The sequence below is a fragment of the Sceloporus occidentalis genome, unplaced genomic scaffold (genome assembly GCF_023333645.1).
Source record: "Sceloporus occidentalis isolate IW3139 unplaced genomic scaffold, rSceOcc1.0.p SCAF_6, whole genome shotgun sequence".
Classification (NCBI taxonomy): domain Eukaryota; kingdom Metazoa; phylum Chordata; class Lepidosauria; order Squamata; family Phrynosomatidae; genus Sceloporus; species Sceloporus occidentalis.
The window spans coordinates 105534164-105555317 of NW_028316986.1; the positions used below are offsets into that span (position 1 = coordinate 105534164).

Sequence of the window (21154 nt, forward strand, 5' to 3'; positions counted from 1 at the left end):
GAAGGTACCATGTAAATTGATATTTAATTCTGAGTAAGACAAACATCACAGTCTTACTTGAAAGTAGGCCTCATTGCTTTTAAAACAACTGACTTCCAAATAAGCACATTTGTATATAAGCACTTTACACGAAAAAGCAAGTTGCACTTATTTATATGGGATTTAGTTTTGTCCTAAATTTAAGATTAGGTTGGCTGAAGCTTAGGCCTGTTACAGATTGCCAAAATAAAGCTCCTTCAGGTCTCTTTGGGGGTATGCTATTTAAATGATGCATGGGTCCTAAGAGTCCGGAGGTCGCACCAAAGCCACACTCCATTCCTAAACACCGGAGTGCAGCTTTTGGTGCAGCTTCCAGATTCCTAGGATGCATGCATCATTTAAATAGCATACCTCCAAAGAGACCCAAAGCAGCTTTATTTTGGCAGTCTATAACAGGCCATAGATACTTCAAAACCCTAAGCATTTTCTCCCACTAAGTGAATGGAGTTCATTAGAGAGAATTGTAGAAAGGACCTTGTGGGGCTTTGTCACAGTTCTAAATGTATTGGCTATGATTCAGCAAGCCAAAAGCTGCATATGCTGCAGATGTTTGGGGTTCTCTTTGACTAAACTGTTGTTGAAACTCTCTTTGCTGAATTTCACAAGAAGTTTATAGTGACTTAGAATTTGTGTTGTTGGGTATTTTCAGGTCATTTCCAGCTTATTGTGATCCTAAGGTGAACCTCCCATGTGGTTCTCAAATCAAGATTTGTCCAGAGGGGATTTGCCATTGCCATCCTGTAAGGCTAAGAGAGTATGACTAAAGTCATCTGTGGCTGAGTGGGGATTTGAACCTAGGTCTTCCAGAGTCTTAGTCCAATACACAAACCACTACATACTGGCTCTCTAATTAGAATAGACCCACTGAATCATTAGAACTTACACAAGTTTTGATGTGCCAAGTTACCATTGATTCAGTATATTCACTCTAATTGGATTTAAGTCAAGAGGAAGCTTTGTGAAAACAGATCCAAAATCAGGGCTGCCAGTCATCTGGAGTGCAGTGTGAAATATTTCCACATGAGGGGCACAGTTCAGAGAAAGTGCAGGTGCATACAAGAGCAAAAACAAGAGCTAATATGTCTATGTCGTGACAGCTAGTAACATGAAAGTGCAAATGGAAATTCTAATCACCTGTTAGAGTAAAGATCAATATTTTATTAGCTGTTGTCTTTCCATTGTACTTTATTACTTCTGAAATAACATAAGAGTATTTTAACATTAAATAATCATTTTGTTTGTTTATTTAAGGGTGTTGGAAAGAAAACATTAGCTAAAAAATTGGCCCAGTTTTGGAAGTGCACGCTCATAAATGGTAAATATTAAAATGTATTAATTTGATATTTTTCATTCCTTGCATTTTTGAATTATTTCTAAGATCCCAAAGCCCTATGCAGTAAATAAAATTACCTACACTGTTTTCCATAATTATTGGGGCAACTGCCCTTTGTGCCACCTTCTGGGTGGCTTGGGAGCACAGCATTTACATGCTGCTTGCTCCCAAGCCACCCAGAAGCCACCTGGATGTTTACAGAGGGGTGGCTTCATGATGCTCCAGTGGTGCGGTGTTTACACACTGCACGCCACAGGAGTGTCATGAAGCTGGCTTCCAGCCACAGCACAGACAGAAAAGCCAGCTTTTTGCTACCCGAAAACGAAATGGCTATTTGCCACTCCTTTTTCAGGTGGCTTCAAGGCAGATTGGGGCTGCAGCGTGCAGTTGCTGCAGCCTCAATCCAGCTTCGGAAGAGGTGGCTTCAAGCCACCCCTTCTGCTGGTCTATTTTGCCCCATACACTCTTTTTTCAGAAGAGGATGAAGTGTTATATAGATAATATGAAGAAACATTTAGGGAAGTGAGAGAGAGTGTAGCCCAAGATCACTCATGGCCAAGTGAGACTGCGCCTTGGTCTCCCCAGTGTCGGCTAATGTGAAAAACAATAGATCGTGAAGGGATTTTTGTAATGATTTTTCATTTTCAGGGATGTTGAAGCGCCCTTGCCTATCTTTGTGTGCAATATATAAACTGGAATTGGATACATTTGCTCCTTCTGATGATAGAACAGATTTTGTCAAGTAGGTATTCCCCACCCTACCCTAGTAGTGCTCTGCACACTCTCAATCTGTTCCAGAACACTGGAAAACCCTTTGGAGTACATAGGAAGCAGGGAGCTGCAAGAGAATGAGGGGAGAGAAAATTGCTTTTAAGAAACCATGGTCATGCAGATTAGCTCCACAATATCAGAAAGAACTCCCCTCTTAATGGATAGAGAAAAGATATCTGTTTACCCCTAAACTGTGAGGCCTGAATGGGCGTCACAATGCAGCCCACCAGGTGCTGTTGGAGTGAAACTACCGGCATAGTGGCGCATGCATGATGTCTCCGCATCACCCCAGGCCGCTTATGGCGGCCTGGGTGCGGTGTGGGAAGGAGCTCTGAAACAGAGCTTCTTTTGGGAGCCGCTTTGTTCCCGCAGCAACCAAACGGCTGCAGGAACAATGCCGGAGAAAGGGGCTGGGCAGTCCCTTTCTCCTATGGCTCTGGCTCCTGTGGTGTCCAGGGGCATGAAGCCCCAAGGGCACCTCTTTTCCGCGATTGGGGCTCCGCACGGCTGCCGGTGAGGCTGCCCTGCCCCCAACCCGGAGGCCCCAATCCAACCAATTTCCACCCCAAATAGGAGCAGAAAAGTCCATTTCTATTTGGGGTGGGGGAAAAGTGCCCCTTCGCCTGGTGGCTTTTTGCTGGCTCTGGGTCAAGTGGCATCTGAACGCCATGCCCCCAAGACACTGGGAAATGAGCTGGCATGTAATCACTGGCGCAGCTTCCGGGCGACTTGGGGGCATGGTGTATCTAAACACCACACCCCCAAGTTGGCTAGAAACTGGTTTTACTGGGCCATCTGTTTCGGCCCTTACTGTCCCAAGTCCCAGTCCAGGTCCTTAACTACTAAAGATTTTGTTGGAATGCTACTTCTTTATTTCCTTTAGGAAGCTTATATAGGGATCGACATTCCTTTATCCTTGGGTGCAGAATGTACTTTGGATAACTGATTGTGCATCTAACAGCTTTTTGACAAAAGAATACATTACTGCTCCAATTTTTCTCACCCCATTTCTCTTCCCCCTACCATCCATTTATTAGTCCAGGAAGCATGGGGCGGATGGAGTCCTGTTCTAGCATCTTTAGCCTTTGTGAAGCGATTTAAGGGAAGCATACTTTCTCTCTGGTGTGTAATTGGGCAACCTCATCACTTTAACCACTTATTGTTATTTTCAATTAAGATCTTCCCAGGGACCAGTATGCCCCAAAGAGAAAAAGGTGTTCATCTCCTGGTGATCTTGCTTTTGAGAGCAGTTGTTTGACTTAAATGTGTAAGATTGAATTGAGAGTACATCACAGCAAGGCGGTGATTGGATTCTTGCTCAACTCAGGGCTGATCTGGCAGGACTCTGAGTAAAATGCTAAGTCTGTAAAGAGAGGACTGACCACTTACCCAGTTTATTAGACAAAGAATAGTTTATCTGAAATTCTGCTGAAGAATCACATTATACAATTAGACTTAAGATTTTCAAACTGCAATCTGATTTTCCATTCAATCTTAAAGAAGGGTCTTATGTTAACTTTGCTTTATCAATTGTTTTCTTTACACATTTTGGGGTTTCATCAACTAGAAAAACATGGGAGCCCTCTGGTGGCTAAAACTGCAGTTCTGATTGTTTGTCAAAATCATGGTCAAAATGACATAACCTAGTTAAAAAAACCAGCCCTAATTTGCAGTTCCACCTGGCTGCTATGAAGGGAGAGGTAGCACTGGGGAATGGAAGGAGTGTTTATCCTTTTCCTCCCACACTGTTTTCTCTTTTTAATAGTGGGTTTTTCACAGCCCTGTTAGAACATTTCAGTTGTATTTGCTTTCTCGTAAAGCTGCAGTGTGTGTTTTAAGATATATATTTTAATGCATATTTAAATAAGTGCATTCCACATTTTTAAAAAATGATGATGATGATGAAGATATCTGTGACAAAATGTTTTGTTGCTTAGCCAAATGTGTGGTTATTTGTTCTCATTGTTAACTGTTGTCAAGTCAACTTCAACTTATTGCAAACCTATGAATGACAGACCTCCACACAGTTCAACTATGAAATTACTGACCTTAAGATATAGTGGTGGCTATCAAATGGATTTTAAACAAGTTTACTTGACAACAGTTCACAGCAAGAACAAATAACTAAAGCAAGGTATAATTTTACCCTAATAAATAAATGCTTCCTGTCTTCTGCTTGTCTTATTCACTTTATTATTGAGGGAAAGAAGTACGTATGTATTTGTGTGCATATGTATTAGGTTTCTATCCTGTTTTCTCCACAAAAATTGTACTTAATGTGATTAATAAATGAAATAAGTACAGTTGAAAACATAGAACAGGCTGATGAGCACAGTGTTAAACGTAATTAAAACAAATTAATTAAAATGCAGGACATTTCTAGCACATACCCTCTTGCAGCTCATCTTATATGCTTCTGTGGACTAAGACTTTAAAGTTGGTCTCCATAGTTTGTGACATGCAACATCACACAGCCCATAAATTGTGTATATGTAATGGTCATGCTTGCTTTGAACACTTTGAAATATTAAAAAATAAACTGTCTTGTGATAATTATTATCAGAATTATTAAAGGGATTTCAAATATAGTCAAGTGTTATGTTGCAAGGACAGCTTAAATTGCAAGAATACTTCATGTTATCCATGGTTTCTTAATGATGTTCAATATGTTGTGATCACGTGGCCTCCATATTGTGAGGATATGTACAAGCACATTTCTATATTACACTGCAGGGTGATTATGTAACAGGGGTGTATATTTGGAATCTCTTTAATTAACATCACAGTAATTCTGTGTTACATTTATTGCTGATTAATCACCCTTTAAAATAGTTTAAGATCCATTATATAAATTTGCTTCATATATCATGCATAAATCATTGCTGAGACAGTTGCAAACTTCTTTATGGTGTGTCCTTTTTAAAAGCTTCAGAGCTTATAGAGGAGAACATGACAGCAGAAACAGAATATGGAGTCAAGGTAAAGGCTTTTTTGTTTTGTTTTTTTGGGGGGGGGCTTCTTTTGCTTTCTGATTTATTCTTCTTTAAACCTATGGCTCTCTCAAAGTAATGCCATAGAAAGCCTGGTTCATCTGCATAGTGCTCAAAGCAGTGGATTAATGTGTGATTCAACTGTAAGACAATAGAGAACTGGAATGGGAATGTAGGCAAAAAGATTATAGCTTTGCTTGCAGCTTAAAGTTCTATCATCTCCAATGAAAAGAATCCTCTAGCAGGTGAGTTCACCAGAGACAGAGAGGCACATACATAGAATCATAGAATTGGAAGAGACCACAAGGGCCATCCAGTCCAACCCCCTGCCATGCAGGAAATCTTATTTTAATAAATAATAAACATAGTTGAAAGAGCTTTGTTAGAGACCTTTTAGAGAGCCACCATCAGTTGCAACATACAATATTGGGCTAGATGGATAGATAATCTTACCTGATAGCTTTTTATATTAACTGTGTATATCTTCTTACATAAACACAGTATGATAATACAATGTTGTTGTTTTTTTCCTTTAGAGTAAGGAATTGCTTTTTGAGGGTCAAAGTGTTCCTGAAGAATTGCTTATAAAGATGCTTCTGAATAAACTTGAATCTCCAGAGGTTATGCACTTTGGTATATGTTTTTTGTTTATTGAATATGCTCCCCATAGTCCTATAAATAAATCTCCTTCTTTTTAGGCAAAATATATAGTTTTGTAATTTGTGTATTAGGTCCCTGATAGCTCTGACCATAAGGAATGCATTTTGACATTATTTATTAGAATAATAAATGGAAGAGACCTCAAGGGCCGTCAAGTCCAACCCCCTGCCATGCAGGAAGACCCAATCAAAACACTCCCACCTGATAGCCATCCAGCCTCTTTTTGTAAAAAATACAAAACAAAACTCAAAGAAGGAGAATCTACCACATTCCAACAGAGTGCACTTTAATATTAGAAATCATCTTGGAAATGTTTTATTGCCAGGTAACATAGAAATCTTTTTTTAAAAAAAATTACAAATATTCCATATACTGCACTTGAGGGTTCTCCTCTTATACTGCATATTTTGAGACCTTTGTTAAATGCAGGATACATTTTTCAACTAAGGGAAAATGGTACTCTCTATGTTTTGTACTCATGCAAACTCACACATAGTTTCAAACATGGCCCCAGTTAACCATTTTTGTGTCACACGAAGCAAGGTAATTCTATGATTGTGGCTGTTCTCATACTAGATGTTTCTTGAACAATCCTTCTTGCCAAACAGCATTGATCACACACTTGTTATTTTTAGTGAGAGAAGAAACTGTCATTGGGTTGGATCCACTAATACGCTTCCCAGTGACAGAAAGGTAATAGAAGACTTTTGATAAAGAACAGCTGTTCCACTGCCTGAGCGAGAAAGAAAGAGTCCTGCTAATTTTCCTCTCCCTGTGCTGTTTGCTAAGTCAAGTTGTGGGACCTTCCAGAACAGTCTCCCAATCCTCCAGAACATTTAGCAAGCTAGGGAGAGGGCAAGGATGGGGGCAAGGGCAAGGAGGGGCAGAAATGGTGGACATTGCTTCTTCTCTTTCCACCAGTATGAGTGTACTGAATAATAATAATAATAATAGGATTTATTTATATGCTGCCCAATCACTGGGAATCCGGGCAGCTTACAACAGAGGGGATAATAGACGGTTCCCTGCCCTCAGGCTTACAATCTAAAAAGACACCACACAAAAGGAGAAGGGAATGGTGAGGGGGGGAGGGGATCAGGTCCAGCATTCTTCTCTCCCTCAGAGGCCTGGACCAAGGCAGTTGGACTGCAGGGAGGGCTATATACATCAGGATAAAACTTTGCAAGGATAGAATAGTTAACTCTAGGTGTATTTTTTATTTGTCACTTATAGACAACTACCATAGTGGTAGTATTTAATGGGTTGTATATTCAGAACTGTTTTATGGTTTACTGTAAATCAGAATTTACAGACTTTGAAAGTAACATAATTGTTACTTGTTATTGTGTAAAGCAGTCAGGGCTGTTACTCCATGAGGCAGTCACCTCAGACAACAGAGCTCAGGGGGTGGTAAAGACACTGTCCTCCCTCGCCACTGATCTCAGTGATAGATAAGTCCCCTGGGTTTGGAGCACAACCCCTCTTGACCAAGGTTAAAAAAAATAAGACCCTAATTTTTCATGCCACTTTTAATATTTGACAATGATGCTTGTAAGGATTCTAGAATCCATCTTCTTAGTGGCAGAGAGCACGTCCAGTACACTTGGATTACCCTGAGTACAGTCACTTGTGTTTTAATTCAGCTTGTGATAGCTATAACATACCTAGTTATGTGATTGGAACTATGCTCAATGAGAAACAGTTGCCCTTGCCATAGGGAATTGTTTATTCTTCTTTGTGGCAAGAAGAGAACAGAAATCAGCCACTTTTTATCTTGTATCATTTTTAATTAAACATCCATAAATAGCTCATGCATACTGTAAAGTGTGCATATTTTAAATATTTTAGTTGAAATATTTAGAACAATTTTTGTTGTTGTTTGTTTTCTGCAGGCTATGTTCTATGTGACTTCCCTAGTCTTTCTGAGGAATTCATGAGTATACCGGAACAGATAGAGAGAATTAGAAATTTAAAATTAAAACCAGATTTCTTGATTAATATTAAGGTAATGTCAGTTTCTGATTATTTCTTAGCCAACTTTATACTTAACCTACAAATGTGATTAATTGAGTAGGAGTATAGTATTTGATTTCTATATTTTGTGTTATGTGTGTTGCATGCCTTCAAATCATTTCCAACTTATTATGCTGGCTATTGGCTGTAATAAATGAACTGGATTGTTTCCGACTCATGGGAACCCTAAGGCAAACCTATAATGGGTTTTTCTTAGCAAGACTGGTTCAGAAGAGGTTTGCCATTGCCTTCCCCTGAGACTGAGAGCATGTGACTTGCCCAAGATCACCCAGTGGGGTTTCATGACCAAGCTGGGTATCGAACCCTGGTCTCCAGAATCAGTCCAACACTCAGCCCACTAGGCCACACTGACTGCTTGTTTCAAACATTCTGACTGCTTCCACAACTAAAGCAGACTTTTTTTCGGGTATGGAAATCAGTAGTGGCTTGGAACTTTCAGTTTAGTGGAAGAGTGAATTCACTCTTAGCTTTAGGCCAGATTTTAAAGGAGCTATCTAAAGTAGTGACCCTATTTCAGGAATAAGGTTCAGCACCTTGGATAGCTCTTTTAAAATCCAAACTGAACATCTCCACCAATCACCCATATCTTCTTTGACTAGCCAAGCTCCACCAAAACGCATCAATATTTTTTAGATCTTAAGAAGCATAGTGGGCCTGTAATATCTTCTGGGGATTGGTTCTAGGCTCCCCCATGGATACCAAAATCCATGGATGCTCAAGTCCCATTATATACAAAAGCATAGTAAAATGGTGTCCCTTATATAAAATGACAAAATCAAGGTTTGCTTTTTAGATTTTTTATAATTATATTTTCAAGCTGTGGCTAGTTGAATCAGTGGATACAGAATCTGTGGATATGGAGGGTCAATAGTACTATGTCAAAGCACACATAATGGTTATATTTACCAAAACTTTGAGAGTCGAGTTACAGACTTGGAAAGGATCCTGTAGGGTTATTTTTTTATCAATATTCATTGTATAATAATGTTTCCCCCTATTTTTAACTAGTGTCCTGACAATGATTTGTCCAAAAGAATCTCTGGACAAAGACAGCACCCAGAAACAGGACAAGTATTTCAAAGGGAAGAGTGGGATCCTGATATTATTGAAAAACGTAAAAAAAAGAAGAAGGAACCACGCAAAACTGTAGAAGAGGAGGAAGAGGAAGAGGAGGAAGAAGCAGAAGAGGAAACAAATGAGGTAGCTTACTGTGGTTTCCTGAAGAGGTATTACTAACTCACATGGATGAGGATTACAAATGTTTGCTGTAGAAATGTGAGTTATGAGTGTTTTCTGATCCCTGTGAGAATTCCAGTTTATTACACAATAGAAAGATGCCCCATAAACAAAGTGTTTCTGTGTTCAGAATTAAGTGTGTTCCATCCAAACTCATCAGAACCAGAAAAAACAAGGTGAGGTGAATAAGAAAAAACCAGATAAAAGAAACGAAAACCCATACACTTCTTGTGTTGTGAGGTATTTGCTTACTTACCTCAATGGATTCTAGTATATCCCTTTGGAAGTAATTTCTATTCCTCCTGAATGGAGTCGAACCCCTGACAACTAGATTATGTCACTACTTCTTCATTTCATCATGGGTTGCTGAAAAACAGCATGGCCACTTTTTTATTACACTTGCTAGGACTTAAAAGTGCAGCAACTGCAAAAATAAATAGATCTGTTGGGACATTAGCATGTCAGGCATTTTTTGAGGGGAAATATGCATCTGGCAAGTGGCTGAAATTTGAGGACATGTTTATAACAATGCAAGTAGCAACATCATAGAATGCATGCATGGATTTTGCAATAAAGTGTGACTTGGAAGACTAAAGTATCACATCATAATAAAGCTTTAATGTAGCTTTTGTTCGATCTAAAACAACCATCTCAGCAAAGCCAGTTTAATAAGTGTTATTTTGTTTCTTTTCTAACAAACAGGCTGTGGGATCGGAGTAGATGGAAATAATAGAACATTTAGATTAGGGTTAGCCATCATGCACTGATGCTTACATAAGTACAGCAGGCCCTCCCCTTATACGGGGACTCCGTTCCGGATTCCCCCGCGTAGGGGAAAATCAGCATATCCTCATGCCCCATTGAAAACAGTGGGGCACATGCTCACAGCTTGGGGCATTGTGCGCGCCACTGGCATGCACACCATTACACTGATTAGTGTGTGGCTTCCGGGTAAGATGGAAGCCATGTATAGAGCGCCCACGTATGGTGTGGGCACACTGTATAAGCGGGGGAGTGTTCTGCCCAAAAGATGAAGGAACATGTGATTCAGTGTCTTTCTAATGATCCATTAAGAGATGTCTTTGTTGTTATTGCATGCCTTCAAGTCATTTCTAACTTAGGGCAATCGAAGACAAACCTATCATGGGGTTTTCTTGGCATGATTTGTTTCGTAGAGGTATGCCATTGCCTTTCCCTGGATTTCATGGCCAAGTGGGAAAGCAAAACCTGGTCTCCAAAGCCATAGACCAACACTCAAACCACTACCCATCTTAATTAGTGTCAGTACATTAGTGTCATTAATGCTTACATTAATGTCAGCAAGATCTCGGTGATCATTGTAGATGATTTATTAGCATGAGCTCAAACAAGAGGAGAGTAAGGGAAAGTTATATAATGAAAGAGTAGTACAGTGGAGCCTTTCCTTACGCAGGGGATCCGTTCCAGACACACACACCCATGTAAGGCAAATACCAGTGGGGCTTGTGCTTGTGGCAGTGTGGCGTGTGCCGTGGGTGTGCACGCTATTCATTCAATTGCAGCGTGACTTCCATGTAAACTGGAAGCCACATATGGTGCACCTGTGTATGGAGCGGGCGCACTGTAAATCAGTCCTCCAATTTGATGTTCAGGGATATAGGAATGGCTTGGAAGTCAGGATACTGTAGTAGGAAAGTAATGTAGAAATAGCATCATTTTGATAGGTGGAAACCATCAAAATTCTAAGCTGGATTCTCTGCCTTTGTAAAAAAACACTACTTACCTTGTCTTCAAACATTGAGGGCCATGCTCTAGTGTTTCCAGTGCATTATGTACACAATAGAAGACACTGAATGAAAAGCTTTCTCACTTATGGAACAGAAAATCCTTTGGAATTTTGGGAGTGGACTGTGGACTATACAAATTGATCACTGACATTTATGTGATAGTAAAATGCCACATCCTTCAGTATAAAACGTTATATTGTTGTCAAGTTGTTTCCAGCCTAGGTCAACCTGTAAGGCTAACGTAACACAAGGGTTTCTTGGGCAGATTTGTTCAGAGGTGGTTTCCCTTTACTTTCCTCTGAGGGTGAGATAATGTTACCCAGTGAGTTTTCAGGGCTGAGCAGGAATTCAAAACCAGGTCTCCAGAGTCTTAGTCCAATGCTCAGACCACTATATCACACTTGGATACTGCCGTGTGTATTACTCTGTGTTAAAATGCCATATCCTTCAGTATAAAGCATTATACAAATAGGGTTTGTGGGTTTTTAGCTTTTTAGTTTTCATCATCTAAATAATAATTTGTACAGCTGTGCAAATGTTCCAAGTTGTAGCTTTTTATAATGCCTGAGGAGGAGTTTTACGCAAGCATGCTGTAATCTACTGCTGTAATGATATGTAAAGCTATGTAACATCTCATCTCTTCTAGGCAATATTTGATCAGCTCATGTTGACAGAAATTTTACCAATTTTAGTACAGAGACCAGAAGATTTTTTGGAAAATGTGCAAGAGAGAATTGCCATCTATAAAGATACCATGCTACATCCTCTGGAGGTAAGAACAAAGTGGGGGCTATGCTACAAACTGTAGAAGGAAGAAAGTATCTAGATAATAATTTCTTTAATTTATGATATTGCTGATTGCCACAATCCTAGCACTCTGCCTTCCCTTGTTAATTTCTAAGCTTGGTGTCCTGTGAATGACAAAATTACATCAGCATGATAATACCCATTTGTGTGAATGCAGCCACATGCATTCTTAAAAGAATCCTTACATGATAATTATCAGACCTGTACATTTTTGGTCAAGTAACACAGGAAACACTAGTGCAGAAAAATGTTATATATGTTAACTTTTAAGGATGTCTACAAAAGTATATGTGAAAAGCCAGTTGCATAAACTGCTTTCAAATGTGTGAATCAGCAAATGAAGTGGAAAGAAAATCAGATCTTGTCTGACTTTTTCAGTCAATTACCAAGAATCTTCTATTCTGCTTTTTAAACATCTAGGAGTTAATGGCTGAGCAGGATTCCCAGTATCTTTTTGAATTAGATGGAAACAAGACTGCAGAAGAACTTTTTACAGTAAGTGAACAGGAATTACTGCATATTACCTTTATAGAAACATGATTATCCTTACTGCCTATTCTGCAGCTTAAAAATATATCTGTTTAAATGGCTGCTTGCTCTCTGTGTGTCATCAAACAAAATTGATCAAAATATGATTTCATTCAATATTGGTAATGGTCTGAGCATACAAAACACTTAAAGTGTGATATTGAACTAGTGTTACGTGAGTCTCTGAACCTAGGGGTTTGCCTTCAGTTTTAAAAGTGAGCTCATAGTCTCATCACATAAAATCCATGCTTGGTTTTCACCCTGTCTCATTTCAGCAGTTTAATTTAGAATTGATAGAGGAAGCCTTGGTTAGAACAAATAAGTCAAAAACCCCAATGATCCCTTGCAAGCCACCCAGAGATCTATCAGTAATCTCTTATCACTTCTGCCTCCCTGTACAGTACATGTATATGCTTTGATCTAGAATCTCATTAATACAGTGGTACCCCGGGTTACGAAATTAATCCGTTCCGCGGAGCCCTTCGTAACCCGAAAGATTTCGCAACCCGAAAAAGCCATAGGCGCTAGCGCTAAAAGCCGCGATTTCGTGTGAAATAGCGCCGAAAAGCACCAAAAAAAATTTTCGCAAGCCGAAAAAAAAAACGTAACCCGGAACAGTTTTTTCCTATGGGATTTTTTCATATCCCGGGAATTTCGTAAGGCGGTGCTTTCGTATCCCGGGGTACCACTGTATTCTGGTGTGGGCTCACATAAGTAGCTCTCATGTATCCTTTCTGTCAAATGGAGCTGAATCTCTCTTTCAGAAATAGACATTATCCAGATTACTCCTTCCACTTGCTTCACAAGCAGAACTATACAAATCAGTTTGTATATAGCACCCTTTAGGGCAGTGGTTCCCAACCTGTGGGTCGGGACCCCTTTGGGGGTCGAATGACCCTTTCATGTGGGTCGCCCTAAGGCCATTGGAAAACACCTATTTAATTACAGTTATGAAGTAGCAATGAAAATAATTTCATGGGTTTGGGTCACCACAACATGAGGAACTGTATTAAAGGGTCGCGGCATTAGGAAGGTTGGGAACCACTGCTTTAGGGGAAGAAGCTTTCCCCAGCTCATTGCTGTCTGCTTCAAATCAGCAGGGCTATCACAGAACAACTGCTGCATGAAACATTTTGAAGAGCACCTATGGATTCAATCCACCATGTGTAATGGGAACGTCCACAGTTTCTCAGTTATCTTTTCAAAAGTGGAAAGCCTAGTATTTGTAAGGTGCCATCTCAAAGGTCTAAATACGCTAAAGGCACCAGATCCTATTTGATCTGAAAGTAATCAGAGTCAGCTCTGGTTAGAACTTGGATGGGAGACATCCATTGATTGAATAACAGGTGTTGTAGGCTATATTTCAGGGGATAGAACTGGCAAAACCACTTCTGAGAAAATCTTATGAAATTCATAGGGTCACCATAAGTCAATAGGCAACTTGAAGGCACATACACACACACTTCATAGGAGGCATTTTTTATTGGACCAGGTTACATAGTTAATAGAGATTCTTGGTGTCTTTTGAAATGTATTAAAGCAAATTTCAAAGCTGTCTGTTCATTTCAAAACACATATATGATAGTAACTGAATATTTCAATGGCAATTTTTTTAAAAAAAGTTGTTGTTTTCTTTAGTCAGTAATACTCCGCCTTCAGTCCATGGGCCTCCGAAATGGAGCACTTATCACCAAATTGCAAAGTGCAGAGGAAGAGATGTTAGATGGACTGGAGAATGTAAGTATTGCATTTGTGTGACCAGTTGCTTTTAGTACTAGCATCTGAACTCATAAGAGGGGCGTTGGAGTTAATACAATTAAGAAATTTTTTTTTGCACTTAGGTTCAAACATATGACACTATTGGAAGAATATACAACTGACACAGATTTGTCAGTTTGGCACTGTTCATTGTCCCCTAGAATTCAATTCAATCTATTTGCCACCTTTCTAAAGTAAATTTCCCAACAATTGAAAGCCGTCTTCTATCCACAGTTTTCTCCTTAACCTTTAATAAATTGTGTAACTGTAACCATGATTATGTAGTGCCATTCATAACGCAAGGTTATTTTTCAGCAGTCAGTGGTATAGAAAAGCAGAACAATAATGTTTGCAAATGACTCAACATAAAACAATCTGATTTGTTGTTGTTTTTAAAATGTACAATTTACACATGCTTTAAGTGTTTTGTTTTATTATCAGGATGAACTTTTTCGAGTGCTTGCAGCCTATAAGCTTGTAGCACCAAGATACAGATGGCGCCGCAGCAGATGGGGAAGGGCATGCCCTGTGGCTTTAAAGGGTGGTGACATGGTCATGGGATCACCAGATTTTGCCATTAGGTAGGCAAAAATCCTGAATATATTAGTATAAGCTCTGTCATTCTAAGCTTGTAATTCCATGACTTTGTTTTCTTCTTAGTTTTTTAGGTAAAATGTACCTTATGTCATCTGAGGAAGCACTGAAAGAGTTTATGCTAAATCCTCGCCCCTACCTGCTGCCACCTATGCCACTTCCACCTTGTAAAGTCCTAGTAATTGGACCACCATTGTCGGGGAGATCAACTCTATGTGAACTGATTGCAAACCATTATCAGGGAAAGGTGGGTGTGAATTAATTTCTGTATCTAAATTACCAAGACTCACATTTAAACATCATTAGAATTATATGCCTTGTTTCAAGCTTAAATGCTGGTTTTCCAAAAATGGAAATGGAGCTCCACCCTTACAGTGTGTGTGAAAAGGGAACATATTCCTCCAAGTTTCGTGTCAGTGGATTGGTTGCTTTTTAGCTTCCACATCTAATTTCTGATTTTAACCTTTGAAGCTCTCTAACGAAGGATAGCATTCATATGCAACTTTTATTCTTTATTTAATTTATATTGCACCTTACTTCCAGCAGAGGACCCAAGGCATGTAAAGTGGGAAAAAAGACCCAAGGCATCATATAACAAATAAAAACAAAGTACATCTAAACAAAAACCTTACTAGTACAAAAGTTGAAAAATTAAACAACCAATTTTATTAACAATACAAAGTTAAAACACTTTTAAACATATTTAAAATATAACAGAGCAGTAACCCCTGCACACCCATTGAAAGCTCCTTCTGCCACAGCAAGTTAAAAGCCAAAGCCCTGCTTAAATTTTAAAAAACATATGTGACTGCCAACATAAATAAAGCAAAGTGAACCAATGGAACCTCTGATGGGATGAAATTCTATAACCTGACCATAGCCACTGAGAAGGCTCTCTCCCATGTCCTCAACAAACATGCCTCTGATGGTGGTGGGATCAAACTAAAGCCTTCCCTGGAAGATATTAAAACTTAGGCAGGGTTATATAGAAAGATGTGGTCTGAACCCAAGCTGTGTAGGGCTTCATAACCAGAATTTGAATTCTGCCCAGAAGTTAACTGAGAAAGAATGAAGCTGTTTCAACAAGGGAAGCAGCCTTAGTCTGCAGCCTGGGCACAGCATTTTGGATGCACTGAAGTTTCCAAACAGTTTCCAAAGGGATATGTCATTGCCACCAGATTTGACATCTCAGTTAATGGGAATGGGTGGTGCACTAGTTTTAGCTTTGCAACTCACTCCTGGTCACTGCCAGAACCTGGGCATCCAGGTTCAAGTCTGAATCCAGGAATTAACCCAAACCAAGAACCTGAAATTTCAGGGGGAGTGTAATCTCATCCAGCACAGACTGAATCCCTGTTCCCTGATCTGCCTCTTAAATAACCAGGAGCATTATCTGGTTTAAGCTTCAGTTAGTTTGCTGTCATCCAGTCCATTGTTAAGAGTAAACACTGATTTCACATCAAAATAACTTCCTTGGAGTTAGATGAAAAGGAGAGAGTTGGGTGTCATTAGCATACTACTCTAAAACCCTGGATATGCTCTCCCAGTATAGTATAGGGGACAGCATAGACAGCTAAACAGCATAGGGGACAAAACTGACAGAACAATGGCCAAGGACTTAAATAGGACTCCCCCGGCACCATCTTCTGGGTTCTTTCCAGAAGGACTAGAACAACTTTAAAACAGCGCCCCCAAATCCCATCCCAGAGTGGTGTCCAGAAGAATACCATGTAGAACAAACTAAGAGATCCAGCAGAACCAACAGAGAAATATTCCCCCTGTCCAGTTCCCAGTGTAGACCATCCACCAAGATGGCTAAAGTTGTCTTCATCCCATAACCATGCCTGATGCTAGATTGAAACAATCCATTTCATCAAGAAGCCTTCACGAAGAGTCATCTACCCACCTTAGCGATAATAATCAGGGAAGAATGCTGCCATCAGACAGGATTGGGAAAACTTTCTCAGTGATGGGAAGGGTGTGAATTCATTTGTTGGAGGTGTGTTTTATGGTCAGCATTTCCTGCCTTTGGAAACACTTCAACAATAGAAAGGCTAAAGGCATAAAGGAGAGGGATGGTCTAGTGCTCTCTTGGCAAACCTGTGGCACACATGCCCTCTCTAGCACATGAAGCCATGTCAGAGGGCACGTGGTGGCAACGGCAAAGAGGGGCGGAGAGGGGAGCATGGCCGATCCGGCTCCTTGCTGCAGCCCAGTTCTCCCGCAGAAAACTGAGCCATGACAAAGAGGGGCAGTCCATGACCCTTCTGGGTGGAAGTCTTGACCCTTCCAGCTGCGAACCCCACCCTGAGGCACCTTCTCCCTCTCCTCCTCTTCCCAGACTTGGGTGAGTGTGTGTGTTGTATGTCTTCAAGTTATTTTTGGTGACCCTAAGGCAACCCTATCATGGGGTTTTCTTAGCAAGTTTCATCAGAGGGGGTTTGCAATTGCTGTCCCCTGGGGCTGAGAGAGTGTTAGTGAGTTACCATGGTCAAGTCAGGATTTGAACCCTGGCCTCCCAGAGGACTAGTTACAATAAAAAAACAACTCCATTGATGTAATTATACTGGATCAGTTTGAATTGGTGAGTACTGATGACATGACAAGCTTCTTGGTAGTGTGAGGAAAACAATCTGCCCTCTTGATCCTTGCCCTTTGTGGCTGGCTGTCCAGATGGGAGATGCGTTGAGGATGTTTCTAACAAATCATCAATGCATCCTTTAGGGAAGGTCATGTTCCATCTTGTTTGAAGGAAGTGGCAGTCAGGCCACTCCTGAAAAGACCTTCCCTGAACCCCCTGGAAATGAACAACTATAAACCAGTCTCTTTACTACCTTTCCTTAGCAAGGTGATCTAGAGGGCAGTTGCTCTCCAGCTCCAAGTTGTCTTGGAGGAAACCGATTATCTAGATCCATTTCAAACTGACTTTAGGATAGGATTGCCTTAGCTGATGACCTTCGTCTGGGCATCGATGGAGGTAGTGTGACCCTGTTGGTGTTACTAGACCTCTCAGCAGCTTTTGACACAATAGACCATGACATCCTCTTGGCTCACCTGACAAGGTTAGGAATCAGAGGGCACTGCATTGCAATGGCTCCATTCCTTCCTCTCAGGCAGATTCCAGAGGATGATGATCAGGTATAACCACTGTACAAAGAAAGAGCTTAATTGTGGTGTCCCACAAAGCGCCATCCTGTCCCCGATGCTATTTAATATATATATGAAGCTGCTGGGAGAGATCATCCGGAGGCATGGGGCAGGGTATTATCTGTACACTGATGACACCCAGATACATTTCTCCATGTTTCAGTCTTCAGCTCGGACCTCAGATGGTGTCTCTCCTCTCAATGATTGTTTTAAAGCAGTAATTGACTGACTAAGGGAAAACAGATTAAAACTGAATCCAGACAAAATGGAGGTACTCACAGTAGCGACCCCAAACCCAGGTTTTGGGATACAACTTCCAGTCATCTACCCACCTTAGTGATAATAATCAGGGAAGAATGCTGCCATCAGACAGGATTGGGAAACGGGGTCACACTCTCTTCAAAGGACTATGTTCACAGTCTGGAGATGTTCCTAGATCTGTCACTCCAGATGCCCAATCAGATAAATGCAACGGTCAGGAGTGCCTGTTATCACCCTTTCCTGGAAGTTGGGGACCTTAAAAGTGGTGTACTGGCTGGTAACCTCCCGGCTTGATTTCTGTAATGCACTCTACATGGGGGCTACCCTTGTGCTTGGTCTGGGAACTTCAGTTAGTACAGAATATGGCAGCCAGATTGGTCTCTGGTACAACTAGAAGAGACCATATAACCCTGATCTTAAGATCACTTCACTGGCTGCCCATCAGTTTCTGGGCCCAGTACAAGGTATTGGTTATCACCTTTAAAGCCCTTAATGGCTTGGGTCCAAACTATCATCAGGACTGCCTCCTTCCATACAATCGACCCTGCGCACTCAGGTCCTCTGCAACCTATAAAAACTAGGTTGTCTGCAACCACCCAGAGGACCTTTTCAGCAAATGCTCCCAGATTATGGAATGGCCTGCCGGATGAGATCCATCATATTACCACCTTAAGCTGTTAAGACTGATCTCTTCTGGCAGGTCTTTCCTGAATAGGTACCCGGCCATCAAAGGAATATCCAACCTATTGACCCTGATCTCTGCTGCAATCCATTGTTTGTGTTGTTATTTATTTTATCATTGTAAGTTAAGTTTTTAAATCGTTAACTGTTTAATTGTATTTTAAGGGCGTGGGTGTGGGAGATATGGAATGCATATTTTAATGCTGTAAGCCACCCCGATTGCGTTATGCAGAAGGGTGGGATAAAAATATTATTATTATTATTATTATTATTATTAAACCTGTTACAGGATTTTCTAAGCATGATTTGTTTGGAGGGGGGGTTGCCATTGCCTTCTGAGGCTGAGAGAGTGTGATTTGTCCAAGGTTAACCAGTGGGTTTCTGTTTCAAACCACTACACTACGCTGGCTCTTGTTGGCCATATAGCAAAGTACAGTAACATCCAAAATCCACAAAATAGTGATATTCAGCCACTGGTGTTAGGGCTGTATCAGCACTGCAGAAATAATCCAGTTTGATGCCAATTTAACTACCAGGGCTGAATGCTATGGAATCCTGGGGTTTGTAGGTTGGTGAAATATTTAGCCAGAGAGCTCTGGTGCCACAATAAACTACAGTTCCCAGGATTCCCTATCACTGAGCCCGGGCAGTTAAAGCAGACTCAGAATGGATTGTTTCTGCAGGTTTTTGAACCTCTGACTTCAGCTGCATTGACTGTAGCCTCATTAACCTGTTTACTCTCCTCCCTTTCAAAACGTCCTGCATTTTGAGCAGAGCTGAGAAGGATGGATTTAAAATTTATATGAGTTAAGTTTTTTATTTTTTGTTTTGAACTTTTATTTGGCCAGGTCCTCCATCTTTTCTTTGTGTGCTTCCCCCCAGAGGTCCCTCCCCCTAGAAGCCCCACTTCCTAGAAGTCCCACCCCGGCACCTGGTGACGGTGGGAATGTCACTGAGTTTGAGCACTCGGTCTCTAAAAGGTTCACCATCACTGATCTAGTGGGCAAAAGTTACCTTTTCCTTTATGAGTTCTTATACTTTTCCTTTGAAGTTTGGAAGTAGATGTACCAGTTGAGTCAAGAACCATGGGAAAGAAGAGTTGCTTAAACAACTTTGTATGTTTTTAGATAAAAGGGAGGGGGATAGCAGCTATAGATATATCTCCCCACCTTGCATTTTCTACAATTTAATTTCCAGTGGCTTTGCTTAGGTTCTTGAAATGGAGGCCCTTCTGAAAACACAATATGAAGAAGCAAGAATAGAACTCATTGAGCAAACTCGTATTGAAGCAATAGAGGCAGGCATTGCTAAAGTGAAAGAAAGACTGGAAACTGAGAGGCTGTTACAGGAACAAGGTATTCTGTATAAATTTGAAGATGCATAATTGTTTGTATCATCTTGGAAGGATATCCCTCAGGCCTTCCTATGATCTAAATGAAGTGAGAGGATGTTACTATATATATCTGTCTGTCTACATCTATCTATTATTGCATGTATCTGTTTATTGACATTCCATCCCACTAACCAGGTGCCCTGTCCCACCGTTTTCTGGGTTTTGAGTGTGCTTATCTGAAGCTGGGTGGATGGAAGAGATTAAGGAAACTGTTCATGTGCTGCAAACTCTGTTGCTTAACAGTCTCCCTTTCTGAGCTAGTTGGGAGCATCTCAGGGTTGTTGTTGGAATTCCCCCCTCCTCGATCCTGTAATAATAATTATTATTATTACTATTATTTATATTCTGCTTAATCGCAGGGAATCCAAGCGGATTACAGCATTAAAACAAATACAGTAAAAAAGGTATATACAGTGGATCCTTGTTATACGCTGGGGTTTGGTTCCAAGATCCCCCGTGTATAACAAAATCCGTGTATGCTCAAGTCCCATTAAGTATAATGACATAGCAAAATGGTGTCCCTAATAAAAAATGGAACATCAAGGTAAATTTATACTCTTTTGGAACATTTTCAAACCGTGTATGCTTAAATCCGTGTATAAAAAATCCGTGTATAAGAAGGGCCGACTGTATTAAAAATACCCAGATCCCTATCTCTCCCCCCAGTTATAAAAACATAAGCAACGCTTAAAAAAGGTTTAAACCAAAAGGACATTAAAAGCAATAATGTAAAATAACAATTAAAATAGATTTTGAAGCAGGGGCCAAATAGGATAGAGATGAAGATGGAAAAAAAGAGGAGAAAGGGTAGGGAAGGAGGAGAGGGAGGTAAGCAGGGGTGGTCTAGTCTGGAAAGGCATGCCGGAAGAGATCCGTCTTAATAGCTTTCTTAAAGGTTTCCAAGGTGGTAATCTGATGGATCTCGTCCGGCAGGCCGTTCCAGAGTCTAGAATCAGCAGCTGAATGTAGTGCTGGAGGGTTTCAACATCCATGCTGAGACTGCCCTTTCAGGAACAGCTCATGACTGAATGTCTGCTTTGACAACCATGGGTCTGTCCCAAATTATATCTTGCCCTAACCATGCTTCTGGGCACACTCTGGAGCTTGTTTTCTGTACTGGGTATGATGAGTGTGATCTGGGAGTGGAGGGAAGATG

General features: G+C 40.6%; 1 protein-coding gene across 5 annotated transcripts in view; it reads left to right on the top strand.

The window, feature by feature from the left end:
* Positions 1–21154, top strand: part of AK9 (adenylate kinase 9) — a 91845-nt gene that overhangs the window by 3190 nt on the left and 67501 nt on the right. For 4 of the 5 annotated variants that reach the window (XM_089530589.1, XM_089530587.1, XM_089530591.1 and 1 more), the window contains exons 3-13: positions 1291–1354; positions 5070–5122; positions 5670–5766; positions 7686–7798; positions 8836–9027; positions 11476–11601; positions 12057–12131; positions 13803–13901; positions 14364–14503; positions 14583–14763; positions 19816–19960. In XM_089530589.1, the coding sequence (XP_089386715.1) occupies positions 1291–1354; positions 5070–5122; positions 5670–5766; positions 7686–7798; positions 8836–9027; positions 11476–11601; positions 12057–12131; positions 13803–13901; positions 14364–14503; positions 14583–14763; positions 19816–19960 (1285 nt within the window). Of the gene's footprint in view, positions 1–1290; positions 1355–2020; positions 2115–5069; positions 5123–5669; positions 5767–7685; positions 7799–8835; positions 9028–11475; positions 11602–12056; positions 12132–13802; positions 13902–14363; positions 14504–14582; positions 14764–19815; positions 19961–21154 lie in introns of all 5 variants that reach the window. The other variant, XM_089530590.1, reaches the window with a different exon arrangement.